The sequence below is a fragment of the Thamnophis elegans genome, chromosome 1 (assembly GCF_009769535.1).
Source record: "Thamnophis elegans isolate rThaEle1 chromosome 1, rThaEle1.pri, whole genome shotgun sequence".
Classification (NCBI taxonomy): Eukaryota; Metazoa; Chordata; class Lepidosauria; order Squamata; family Colubridae; genus Thamnophis; species Thamnophis elegans.
In genome coordinates, this window is record NC_045541.1 from 34,443,249 (window position 1) to 34,456,019 (window position 12,771).

Sequence of the window (12,771 nt, forward strand, 5' to 3'; positions counted from 1 at the left end):
GAATCTGGATGGAAAAAGGTAGCGTGTTAAAAGATCGATTTGAGGTTTTGTGCTGCAGCAATGCTGTAAATCAATCTTTTGATATTATCCACTGGGAAGGACACTTTGGTGGCCTTCTTGACCTGTAATGTTCAAACAACTCACTGAAACATTTAAGAGCATGGAGAAATAGAATTGAAGACAGAAGTTCAAAACCTTCTTGACAGTTGTGTCACTAAATGGTAATCTCCCTTTTGCTGCCTTGACTCAACAATTCTAAAATGTCTCCTTTACATCATCAACAACAGAACTTTACTTTGTGGCTACTTTTTTAATACATTCATTTAAAAAAAGTATTATTACCATATGTAAGACGTTATTTTAATTTTTTAAATACCAGGCTGAAAATGGGGGAGAGGGCATGAGACATGTACAGTGTACCCGGATTAACACATCTTGAAAAAAGTGATGCAATCACATGCAAGATTACCCAGTGCCCGCTTTTATTCTTTCACAAATGTCAAATGAATTCTTTGTCTGACCCAGGAGGATATCAAGGTTTAACCAGAACCTATTGGGGAATGTTAATCTGTTTATACTGCAGTACTGTGTCTCAAGGTGGTCACTTGGTGTAGATTAAAAGGTTGGGACAATCACACTCTTGTTTCAAGGCAAGCGGACAAAGAAGCTTTATGGTAGATGGACAAAAATCTCTGCTTATTTCAATGGGGCTGATAGGCGGAAAGCTCAGCTTTGCATACCAGCACAAAAAGCTTTGTTGCTTGTAGATTGTTTGTTTATGTAAATTGAAAATAGTGCATTTATTATGCAACAGAAAGGCTAAGTGACAGGAGAGCTACCGATTGGCTAGCTTTTTTGTGAGGAGAGCTCGGACAAACCTAAGACAAATCTATTCTCTATTTTGGTTACAACAACTTGAAGGGAAGGGAAGCTGGTTGATTCTTCAACAATTCTTTATTCCACACACACACAAACCTACACAGAACAATTGGTTTGAATATTGCAATAATTATAGGATTTTTTTTTATTGTCACTGGATACAAATCTGTAAGGAAGCAACTGGACTTTATTTTAATCATGACAGAAGATATCCAAGCTCCGACCAGTATTAATCAGAACATGTCTTCTGAGAAACCTCAGCTCCAAGTCATTGATATTATTGATCAACTAGCTAATTCTTCTGAGATACGTCCATATGAAATTACAGAGATTAATCCCGGCTCTCCCTTTATAGAAGAAAATCAAGAAGGTGCTAAACATTTGGCAGAGAATTCAGCACACCAAATTTCGGATGCTACAAAAGAACTTCAAGGTAAAATGACATTGGCACAATTGTTCTTTCCAGTAGCTTTAGAAAAAAAAAGATAATGGATTTGCATTTTGTTTTATTGCATCATATTTCAGTAGCATTTTAAAAAGAATGCTACATTTTTTAAAGAATAAAAAATAGTAACCCAAGGTTGCAAAGGGCATCCCCCCCCCAAATTTTTCTGAGCTTTTAAAAAGAAAGTAAACAAACAAATATTCCTTATTTTAGGTAAGGTCTCAATAAAACTAGCTACTTTTAATTCCTACTTATTTCAAATTGAAGAAATGTAATCATGTGTACTACATGTTCTTGTTAAAAGTAGCCTGATTTAAAAGAGTTGTAGTTTGGCTGAATTTTGCCTCAGGCTGATAATTTTAATTGACTTTATTTATAAGTCCTCAGTCTTAAAAAAACCAAACAGTTTAATTGCAAATTCAGTTCACTTAGAGTCCCAGCTGAATTGTACGGTGAAGGGATTAATAACTGCAAGTTAAAATCATTTGTTTTTAGGGAAATATCACTGTTATACTTTATATCTTTTCAAGGAAAGCCAGAAGGAAAAAGTGAAGAAAAAAATTGTCTCATTTACCAGGAATCAAGAGTCAGTGAAGAAGAATCCAGAGACGGTGAGAAACATATTTAGTTTTTAGAAGTAAAGAAACATCATGGATATTGTGAATTGCGTCATGATCTAACTTGAGTTATAGACAGTGGGTTCAAGTTTATTTTCATAGGTTACTTAACATGTTTACTGCTTCAGGTTAAATTAATTATAGCTGTGCTCCATCAAGTATGAGGACTTCACTATAGCCTAATTTTGCTATCTAACAGCATCTCTCAAGCCAATATTATTTCAAGGGCTCTTTGTAATAGCCAAGAAGAGATGGGGTTAGTAATTCAACAGATTTGAATGGAACCAGGTTGAGAAAGGCTTCTTACAGGAATACATTAGTAGTCTACTCCCCCCCCCCCCCCAGTTATAGGCCAGACCTGGCCTTAGTGGAAATGGATGCCATAAATGTGTGTGAGAGAGTGGCAGAATCAAAACAGTCTTGGGAACAGTTAAGCCTTGCCTATTGTTGCAGTTTTGGTTAAGGTGATCTGCAAAAGCCATGATTAACCTTAAAAGGAATATTTCTCCAGGCTCCAGCCCTTGTGGGAATCTTTATCGTGGGGACAAAGCAGCCTCTGGGATGGGAAAATGCTTATGAAGAGAGTGTTGGAGAAGAAATAGTTAACCATTGGACGATTGACCTCTTGTCTTTTGAAGCACATGCCCATTGCTTTCCCGAATTTAAGGAGTGTATAGTTTGGTTCATTTGCACAGAAATGAATATACGGAAGAAGAAGAAACAGGAGATCTCCGTTTGTTTTATCAACTTCTATCCAGCCCCAAATGAACCAATAAATGTTGGCTGGAAAATTCTAGCTAGCTTATGACAGCATTTTTCAGCTGACTCACCCTAAGGCAGCAATGACAAGAAGCAGTATATCTAGTCCACATTTAAGGCAGGCACATTTGTAATTTTTAAAACACATTATAGGTATTCTCACAAAATGGATGTTAAGGAAAAGGGCTTGCTTATTCACAAAATGGCTCCCATGATCATTCATAAAAGGACACTTTCTCCAGGACCCCACAATTCTCTTTCCTGCCCAGCTTATCTCTGACTTCCTTTCAAGCATCTGGATATGCAGCACTTTTGCACAAAGTGATGAGTTTTTTAAAAATTTTCTGGGACTGCCTGAGAGATACATGTTCCTTGCCAGAAACTGGTGGCATTGTAAGATTATCATATAGAAGCAGATGTTTTGTTTTGCATGTTTCCTATTGATATCTAATAGGGAATAAACAACAATGTGTATTAAACTCGTGGATGAATGAAGAGGGAAAAATAATCTTCACTATATTTGTGACTTCCCTAGATCCTAGATCTGTTCTTTCAATATTGTTATTTTGACATATAGTCTATGATGTTTTAATCGAGAGATCAATTACTAGCCATTATTCCACCAGCCAAGGATCAGAAGAAGTAAAACTTGCTTAAGGGTTAAGGCTATTATATCTCTTGGAGGCAAGGAGGGTCATTGTTCCATGAGGCAGGCGCTACAACTGAGAAGGCATGACTCCTAAGTCCCCACCAGATGATATTTCCTAATAGAAGGAACATAAAGAATGCCAGTTCTTCAGATTCTGGTGGGCAAAGCATAATGGGCAGAGACAAATCGTCTCATGAGTGTCCCATGTCATGTAGGACTTTATAGGGGGACAACCAGCATTTTCAATTGTGCCTGAAAGCCCACTCAGAGCCAGTGAAACTCACAGAGATAACTGTCCAAAATGCCCATTGTCAATCCTGAAGCTGATCTGGCCGAAGCTAGTCTGGTTGAGCCACAGGCCAGCAGGCATATCCATTTTCTGAACCAGCTGCAGCTTCTGAATGTTCTTCAAGGCCAGTCCCACATAAAGCACATTGTAATAATCCAGCTGAGAGATAAGTAAGGCATGACTTACCATGAGTTGGGCCTCTTGGACTGGCAACAGGAACAATTGCACATAAGATACATCATTATAAAGGCCTTCTAAACTAGAAGCCGTGTGCTCAGAAAGACATTCTCCCCCAATTGTTTACCAACTCTGTTTGGAGGAGTGTTATGTCATTCAGAGATAAAGATTAAAAAAAACCTCACTGGATTGGATGTGGAGCTTGTTCTTCTCCATCTAGACCCCCCACATCTTCCAGATACTTTCCAGAACTTTGACAGTGTTCATTTGATTGACCTATAGCAGAAACATATGGGTATCATCAGCATATTATGACTTGGCCAGTGTCAATGAATGATCTCCCACAGAATCTCTGTGGGAGTTTATCCATTCTTATAGGAATTAAAAAGAAGTGGAGATGTAGACCAGACTTGGGCATTTAGCAGCCCATGAGCCACATCTGGCTTACAGGCTGTTTCAGTCAAAAGGCCACTGTCATCGGCGGGATGGAGCATTACTGGTGGTGGGATGTGGGGTGATGCCATTGTTGGGGGTATGGCATCAGCAGCAGGGAGTAGAGTATCAGTGATGGTGGGCCTCCATAACAGGCCCAGTTTCTCATATGGCCCCTTGGGAAAATTAATTGCTCACCTCTGTAGTAAAAGCAGGGGCCTTGAACTTGATCGCTTCCCACTGACCAATACTGGCTGGAATCAGCCCCAGAGGAAGGAGGATAGTAGCACCACCTGAGCTTCTCCACAAGAACATCATGAGAGATGGTATCAAAAACCACTGAAAGGTCAGAGAGTGCCAGGATGGATTCACAACATCTATTTTCTGCCAAAGGGCATAAACAAGTGCAATCAATGTTGCCGCAGTACTAAAACTACAGTAGGTCTGAAACTTGACTGAAAATGGTTTGGAATACTTTGAGGGGACTCTAGAGCTGCAGGCTTCACTACTTTTTGTAAAAGACAAAGGTTGGACAAAAATTGTCCAATTTTGCTGGGTCAAGCAGCGGCTTTTTGGGCAAAGCTTCCTCCCTTTTCAAATCAGGCAGCACCAACGCTTCTACAGAAAAGCATTAACCACTCCATAGACCAGCCATATCACACCTCCGGGAAAGCCTTCACCAACCAAGAAGGATATGAATTCATATCTAAAATGGCTGAACACAAAGCCCCTGTCTACTTCCTCAATTCTAAGTGGGTCACTTTTTCCCCAGATAATCTGTAAATAATCATCTGCATTTCGATAGGACCTGTACAATTCTAGTCCAACTCCAAATGACTCCAGCCAAGGAACGTAGAATAATGCCCTGCAAGTATTCCTTAAATTCCTCTTTGCTCAGAAGAGATTCATCTAAACAGTATCACTGACCAGCTCTCTAGATGCATGAAGAGGATGGAAAATTAAGTGTCAGCCATTGAGGTAGACAGTTAGGAAATTGAAGTCATGCAGGTTAATACTATTTTTTATTATAAGATTATAGAATCTTGCATACCTAAAGGTACTTTCTCCCTCTTTTCCTTTGTTTTCATGAGAATTAGGGAAGGTCTTGTCTGAGATGCTTTCTCAGATTACAGTTCTCACCCAGACTCAGGTTTCTTTTATCTAACTGTTGTCTTGATAATAACTCTTCCTTCGGTTCCTCAAGATTATTCCTTCCATCCATCACAATAATTACATTTTCCCACCCTTATCAGCATGGCATAATGCCTAAGGAAGGCTCTTACCTGGGCTCAGTTAAGTTCATTTTTTGTCTTTGTCCAACAGTGCTGTAGGCATCTCTTATGAATTCCTCTAAAAAACCAGGGAGCTGTCTGGTATCCGTGCTCATAGTAGCTCCACATTATTGTGATCCAACCCATAGCCCACTCCTTATAAGCTGAGCCACTGCTTCTTATGGTAGATCAGAGCATATACAAAAGGGAAACTCTACTTTAGCTTTTAAAGTTATTTTGTTACAACTTTACTACAGTTAATTGCAATTACTGCAGCTGAGTTTTAACAATGCCATGTCTTGAGAGCTCTGCAGATTGGTACATTCTCCCAATTTATGCTATTTATCTCTATGCATTTTTATTTGGCATAAAGTAAAGATCAAGTCCCTCAGATGAAGGCACAATCTAGGAAATAAGAATCATGCAGACTTTGACAATACATTTTAATGCAAGAATTATGAGTTGAGAGTATAGAATCTTGGAAATTGTGACAGGAGTCTCCAGCTCTCATGGATTCATATGAGATCAAAAAGACAGAATCATTTTGAAAGTTTAACTGTTGGATTTTCCCCCTTACGAGAGAGAGAGAGAGAGAGAGAGAGAGAGAGAGAGAGACAGAGAGAGAGAGAGAGAGAGACAGAGAGAGAGAGAGAGAGAGACACAGAGAGAGAGAGAGAGAGACAGAGACACAGAGAGAGACAGAGACAGAGACAGAGAGACAGAGACAGAGAGAGACAGAGAGACAGACAGACAGGCAGACACACACACACACACAGACAGAGAGAGAGAGAGACAGAGACAGAGAGACAGAGAGACAGAGACACAGAGAGTTATTCCACTAACCAACTCTGCCATCTATTGATTGTTTATGTCTAGAGATAGTCCTGGTTTATTTTCAGGCTCTTTACAATCTCTTCATTAAGGGAAGATAGGATTATCGCATCAAACACAAAGCTGAAACCAGCAGGATATTGGCATTAAGTATCTTCACTCTTCTGTTTATCCCAAAGTGATTGCAGTTCTTTCTAAACATAAGAGTTTTTTCAAAATTATCAGGTGTATGGTACATCCTGGCATATCTCCTACTGAATGAACATGTTTAATGCTACTTCTTCCCCATGGAATATAAAACACAAGGCTAGTGTAAATCCCATTTTGCAAATCAAGTTGAATTAACTTTGTCTAGTGAAGGCTTTTGCTTGCACAGGGCTTGCTAAGTGTCTGATTTCACAGCCTTCACACTGCATTAGTGCCCATGATTCACATTTCACATGACTAAGCTTGGTAAATCATTCCAATCATTTAGAGCCACTTTAACTACATGTCAGAAACCATACTTATCCAGTGACCCAAAAGGGCACAAGACGACGCACATTTCTGTCTGTCCTGCAGTGCTGACATACATACACTGAACCTTTACGAAGTGACTTTGGGTAAATGCCCCCAGAAAAAGCTTCAACTTATTTATATTCAAACTTATATTTTTGTGAGAATCACGCCTAGCCCTAGATGCAGGAGTGAAATGCTACCAATTCGGACCGGTTCGCCTGAACCGGTAGTAAAAAAAGTGCTACCGGTTCAGGCGAACCGGAATTTCCGACAATCAGCTGTGACACGTGATTTAAATTAGCTAGAATCGTCGGATTTCCTGCTTTCTAGCTAATCTAAATCATGTGGCACAGCGGATTCCACCCCTCCCCTTGCTGTTCTATTTACCTTTTCAGACTCGGAAGGCTTCAAAATGTTCCTTTTTTAGCACTGCACGGGTGCGCCTCAGGCATGCATGCATGCAAAGTGCACATGCATGCTCACTCACTGAACCGATAGCAGACTTCAGAGGATTTCTCTGCTGCCTAGATGTTAGTCTTTTCTGGTTTGATAATCAGGGAGTAAAATACGAAACTTTTTTCTGGTTCCTGAGAAAATCTCCTATTGATTCCCTTCCTCTCCACTTATAAAGAATCAAACAAAAAAGTAATGAGAAAGTGGAGATAAAAAGCTTAGATAACTATGGATGAATTACTATATTGTCAGGCTAAGAAGATATAGATATTTATGTAACATTTCATATTGATTGACCAATTATATATACAAGCTACCAACCAACCTGCCCCTCCCCCCCAAATAATGAGGCCTGCTTTTGAATACACACATATGACTACAGTGTTAAAGATTTTCGATATTGCTTGGTAAATTTGTCAGGGTGGCTGAGAAAATGAAATCAATTTACTTTACTGATAAGGTACCTATTATACCATAGTAGATGTCCTTAATTGCTTCTGAGAAATCATTGTCCTTATTATGGCCCATTTGGTTTTTTAGAAATGTTTGTTAATATTTCTTTGGTGTTAAAAGTTCCCTTCCTAAGAGTCTTTGAGAACTAACATTTCTGAATAGATTGATGGCAATGATGACTGCTGGTTATCTCTAGATCATGGGTGTCAAACTCGCATTGTCATGGCGGTGTCATATGACGTATCGGAACTTTCACCCTCCTGCGCTAAACCGGGTATGGGCATGGCCAATGCATGACACATCTGGCCCGTGGGCTGGGAGTTTGACAGCCCTGCTCTAGATTATACACACAGATGACCCCAAAGGCATAGTGCAGGACATTGGCTGCTATTTTAGAGATCCACACTTACAACTATGGAGTTTGTCATTCCTAACATGGTTTGAAGCTAACCAGGTTCAACTTGGAGACCTTCAGAAGTATTAGATTTAAGTACTCATCCTCACTGACATGAATACTAATTTTATTTGTTAGAAATAAAGTAAGTTGAGTTCAGGACATCTGGGGGATGTCAGGTTGAGGAAAAGTGCCCAAATCCACCATGTATTACAATGTGACTATTTTAAAATAATAAGAGGAAGATTTAGAATACGCTGCCTTCATGATAGCGTAAGGCAGACAGAGGCAGATGAGCACAATGCAGTAAAGCATTAGGTAGAAAAGAGGTTGTTACAATATCTCCAAAGCAGTGGTGGGTTTCAAAAAATTTTAGAACCTCTTCTGTAGGTGTAGCCTGCTTTGTGGGAGTGGCTTGCCAGCCATGTGAGTGGGTGGGAGTGGCTTGCCAGCCATGTGACTGGGTGGGCATGGCCAACTTGTAGAATGTGATGAAACTCACCTAAGAACGCTCTTGCTTAGCAACCCAAATGTTGACTCAGAAACTCTGGCATTTGACGCACGCAAGTCTTAAAGCTGTCAAGTTACAAGACCCTTGCACCCCTAACCCTTTAGAAAAAAACCCCAGGGGTGTTCAAACTTAACAGCTTTAAGACATGTGGACTTCAACTCCTAGAATTCCTCCTCCAGTCATGTTGGCTCAGGAACTCTGACACTGAAGTGTGCAAGTCTTAAAGCTGTCAAGTTACATGACCCTTGCACCTCTAACCCTTTAGGAAAAAAAACCCAGGGGTGTTCAAACTTGACAGCTTTAAGATTTGTGGACTTCAACTCCCAGAATTCCTCTTCTCGCTCTTCATCTTAATGATATGTGGACGGGCAGGGGGAAGGAACTGGAATTGGTTCTAAACGGCACTGTAGATTTGTGGAACCTCTTCTATAGAGGAACCCACCCCTGGTCCAAAGGGCAGAGGCAAATAGTTTGAGAAAGAAGTATGTCTCTTAATTCAGAGATACTATCATTAATAAAGGAAAGGAATCCCTGAATGGGCTGTGGGATATAAACTCTAATGCAGGTAGTCCTCGACTTAATTGAGGCCCACATTTATGCTGTTAAGTGAGAATAGGTTGAGTGTTGTCTCATTCTATGACCTTTCTTGCCACAGTTCTTAAGTGAATCACTTAAATTAAATTGTTAAATTAGTAACCTGGTTGTTAAGTGAATCTGACTTCCCCATTGATTTTGCTTGACAAAAGACTACAAAAAGTAATCACATGACCCTGGAACGCTGCAACAGTCACAAGTATGAACCAGTTGCCAAGCATCTGAATTTTGATGACGTGGCCGCAGGGATGCTGCAACAGCCGTAACTCTGAAAAATGATCATGTCACTTTTTTCAGTGCCGTTGTAACTTTGAACAGTCACTAAATGAACTGTTGTACATTGAGGACTACCTGTATAGACTCCATAGATAATGACTAACCTAAAAGACAAAACTTTAGTGGAGATGTGAGACGTAAAACTAATCAAGGATGTGATTCTCTCCAACAGACATGGGAAACATAAGGCTAGTCCAGCAATTCAGTAGTCCAGTATAGTAGAGCCAAGTTTGATGTGGTGATTAAGATGCTGGATTAAGAATGGAGAAACCACGTTCTAGTTCAGCCTTAGGTATGAAGGTCAGATGGGTGATCTTGGGCCAATCATTCTTTCTCAGCCGTAGGAAGAAGACAAGGCTGAACCCAGGGGTGGGCTGCTACGGGTTCGCCCGGATTTGGGAGAACCCGTAGCTAACAATATGGCCGGTTTGGAGAACCTCCAAATCCTACCCCGGCTGTCCCCACCTGCCCTGCCTCTTCCACCCCACCCTGCCCCACCCAGGAGTCTCCACGCGGCCCAGTTTGGATGTGAGGTAAGTGCAGGGCCCAAATGGAGGCTCAGGGAGGGGGGGAAACGGGCCTCCCAGAAGTTCCAGAAAGGCCAGAAATGGGCCGTTTCCAGCATCTGGAGAGCCTCTAGAGCCTGCAGGAAGCAGTTTTTGCCCTTCCAGAGGCTCGAGGAAAGCCTCTGGAGCCTGGTGAAGGCGAAACACCACCACCACCAACCCCGTTGTGGTGCAGGAAGCCAACTAGGCCATGCCCACCATAGCCACGCCCACCCCTGGGTGAACCCCTTCTGCTGCCTAGATACCCACATGGACATGTCCGGACAGTTGCCAGAAGTCAAGGCCGACTGAAGTGGTTTTTTGTTTTTAAAAAAAGCTACACCAAAAGTTAATAATATGAGTAAATGATGATCCTGAAGTCCCTTACTAGGAGGGAGCCTTAATGAACTTATGGGTTGAGACAGACAAGCTTGAACTGTCTGCTTGTCAGCATATTGCTATATTGTGTTATTTGTTACAGGGCTCCATGAGAAGGCTGCTACTTTAAGTACTAAAGAATGTCAGGGGGAAGAAAATGTCTCATCCAAATTTTGGGATGAAAGCACCGATATCCCTACAGAAGCAGAGGAGGAGCAAAGAAAGGTACAGTTGAACGAGACCAGCGACCAAATTAAAGAAGAAACACTCTTAAAAGACAGCGAGAGCCTAACAGAAGAAGACTGGGAAGGTGAAGATGATGAATTTCAACAGGAAACCAGCACGGCTTTTCATAAAAAAGGGCAAGAAAACCATAATACCCAAGGCCTTCCTACCAGTCCCAGCTGTGCCTCTCAGACTGAGAAATATGATGACCAGCCAGGGGCCCTGAAAAAAAATGATATCTCTCGGCACAGTTATTCTCGTTATAACACAATATCCTATCGGAAGATCCGGAGGGGAAACACTAAACAGAGAATCGATGAATTTGAGTCCATGATGCATTCATAAACTGAGGCAGAGAATCAAATAGGCTTGCTAGGACCCTTCCATCTATCTCCACTCTAGATGTTCCTCCATCTACAATATCAAGTTATTGTAAAGTCTTTGGTGGCTTCAATCCAACTAAATGTAGTAGTCCTGACTAATCGTGTAACAAGATGCTCCCTTGCCACTTGGGAGTTAGCCACATTGACCACATGAAGGTTTACTTCTAAAGATATACATAAGATCAGGATGCATGATTGCAATTCTATACACACTTAACTGGAAGAAGTCCCCCTCAATGTAATGTAACTTACGATGGCAAGTACCTACCTACATATCCTGCAACAAGCTTACGTTCTGACTTCAGGCTTACTGATTTCAGTGGACTTAGATGCAACTGATGGTAGCTGGATCGGGGCCCAGTATGTATTGTTTGATTATAGGCTTAAACAGTGTAACTACTTCTATTTTAAAATGACAGTTTTAGAGTTTAAGTCATAGTGTGATCAATTTACCCTAATTAGATTTTAAAGATACATTTCAAACAAAATGTTTCTGTCCATTTTTGGTACATCATTGACACTTTGTTCTGTTTTAACAAGATTGGGAGTTTTTTTTGCCAGTTTTTCTATAGCGCTACCTTGCATAAATTCACTCTAGCATTTCATGTCAGAATAAATTACTAATTCAGCCTAGGAGCATCTTTGTAAGTGAACGATCCACATCACTCTTATTTGGCAGCCAGAGTATTGAAAAATGGGCTGCTTTGAAAATAGGACTCATCGGAGTTCTATCAACTCCAGATCTATACACACGTACCATCAAGTACAATGGTTTTGAGGGCAGGACAAGAAGCAATGGATGGGGACTAATCAAGGAAGGAAACAACCATGAATTATCTTTGGAGAACTCGGGGCACCTTATATGGTTTCCCCAAAAATACAGATGACCACGAAATGGCTTTTCTAAGATAACCAAGCAAGTAGACAGTTTTATGTCTCTATTCCAACCATCTGAGAAATGAAGGGAAATTATGAATGCTAGTTTTCACGTCTATCTTCTGAAGGTATTCAACAGATTGACTAAGTTAACTGATCATAAGACACCATACGGTTAGTTTTTGATTTAGCAAAACGGATGTATCTCTCATTCAATACCCCAGGATTAAAATATCATGATTTAATGTGATCTGTGAACTGATTTCTTAACATTTGCAGTCATGGTGGGAGGAATGGGGAAGGGATTGCGTAGTTATTTTGTTGATTGTTTTATAAAGTTTTTGACAGGACATGTTACTTTAGTGACTCTTTATAAATTGGTGGATGAAATTGTGGAAGCAATCAGGGGAAGCAATCATTTATCTTCCCTACCAATTCTCAAATGTGAGCATACATGTGCATACACACATGCTTGCTTCACTCGAGCACCCCCCCCCATTCACTTTCTTTGCCCCCATTGTCTGCAATGTCTCTGATTGTCTGAGTTGTGGCTTCTGTTTTGATGCTGTGGAGGGCACCACTGCTCAGCAGCTGCCCCTGCCCAGTGGGGTCCTTATCATTTTTATTAAATTTCTTTTGCACTTGACTTAACTGAACATCAAGGATAATAAAAATAAACCAACAAAAGCGAAATGGTGCGGGGATGGAGCCGTTACAGCGCCATTGAAGTTTAGAAATGAAATAATGCTTTGGGTTTATTTTTCACATTTTGGAATTTCTTTTTGTTCATCATATAAATCACTTCTTCATTGTTTAAATGAATAAAATGACAGTAT

General features: G+C 40.5%; 1 protein-coding gene across 1 annotated transcript; it reads left to right on the forward strand.

The window, feature by feature from the left end:
- Positions 1-1,077: 1,077 nt before the first annotated feature.
- Positions 1,078-11,021, forward strand: ERMN (ermin). The gene is made up of 3 exons (XM_032214852.1): positions 1,078-1,312; positions 1,855-1,935; positions 10,555-11,021. The coding sequence occupies exons 1-3, from the start codon at positions 1,078-1,080 to the stop codon at positions 11,019-11,021; spliced, it is 783 nt and encodes a 260-aa protein (XP_032070743.1).
- The last annotated feature ends 1,750 nt before the right edge of the window (positions 11,022-12,771 follow it).

Excerpts from the sequence above, each read along its gene's own strand:
- ERMN (XM_032214852.1), top strand. The coding sequence starts at position 1,078 with ATGACAGAAGATATCCAAGCTCCGACCAGTATTAATCAGAACATGTCT. Across the intron at positions 1,313-1,854 it reads TGCTACAAAAGAACTTCAAG|GAAAGCCAGAAGGAAAAAGT; the intron begins GTAAAATGACAT and ends TATCTTTTCAAG. Across the intron at positions 1,936-10,554 it reads TGAAGAAGAATCCAGAGACG|GGCTCCATGAGAAGGCTGCT; the intron begins GTGAGAAACATA and ends TATTTGTTACAG.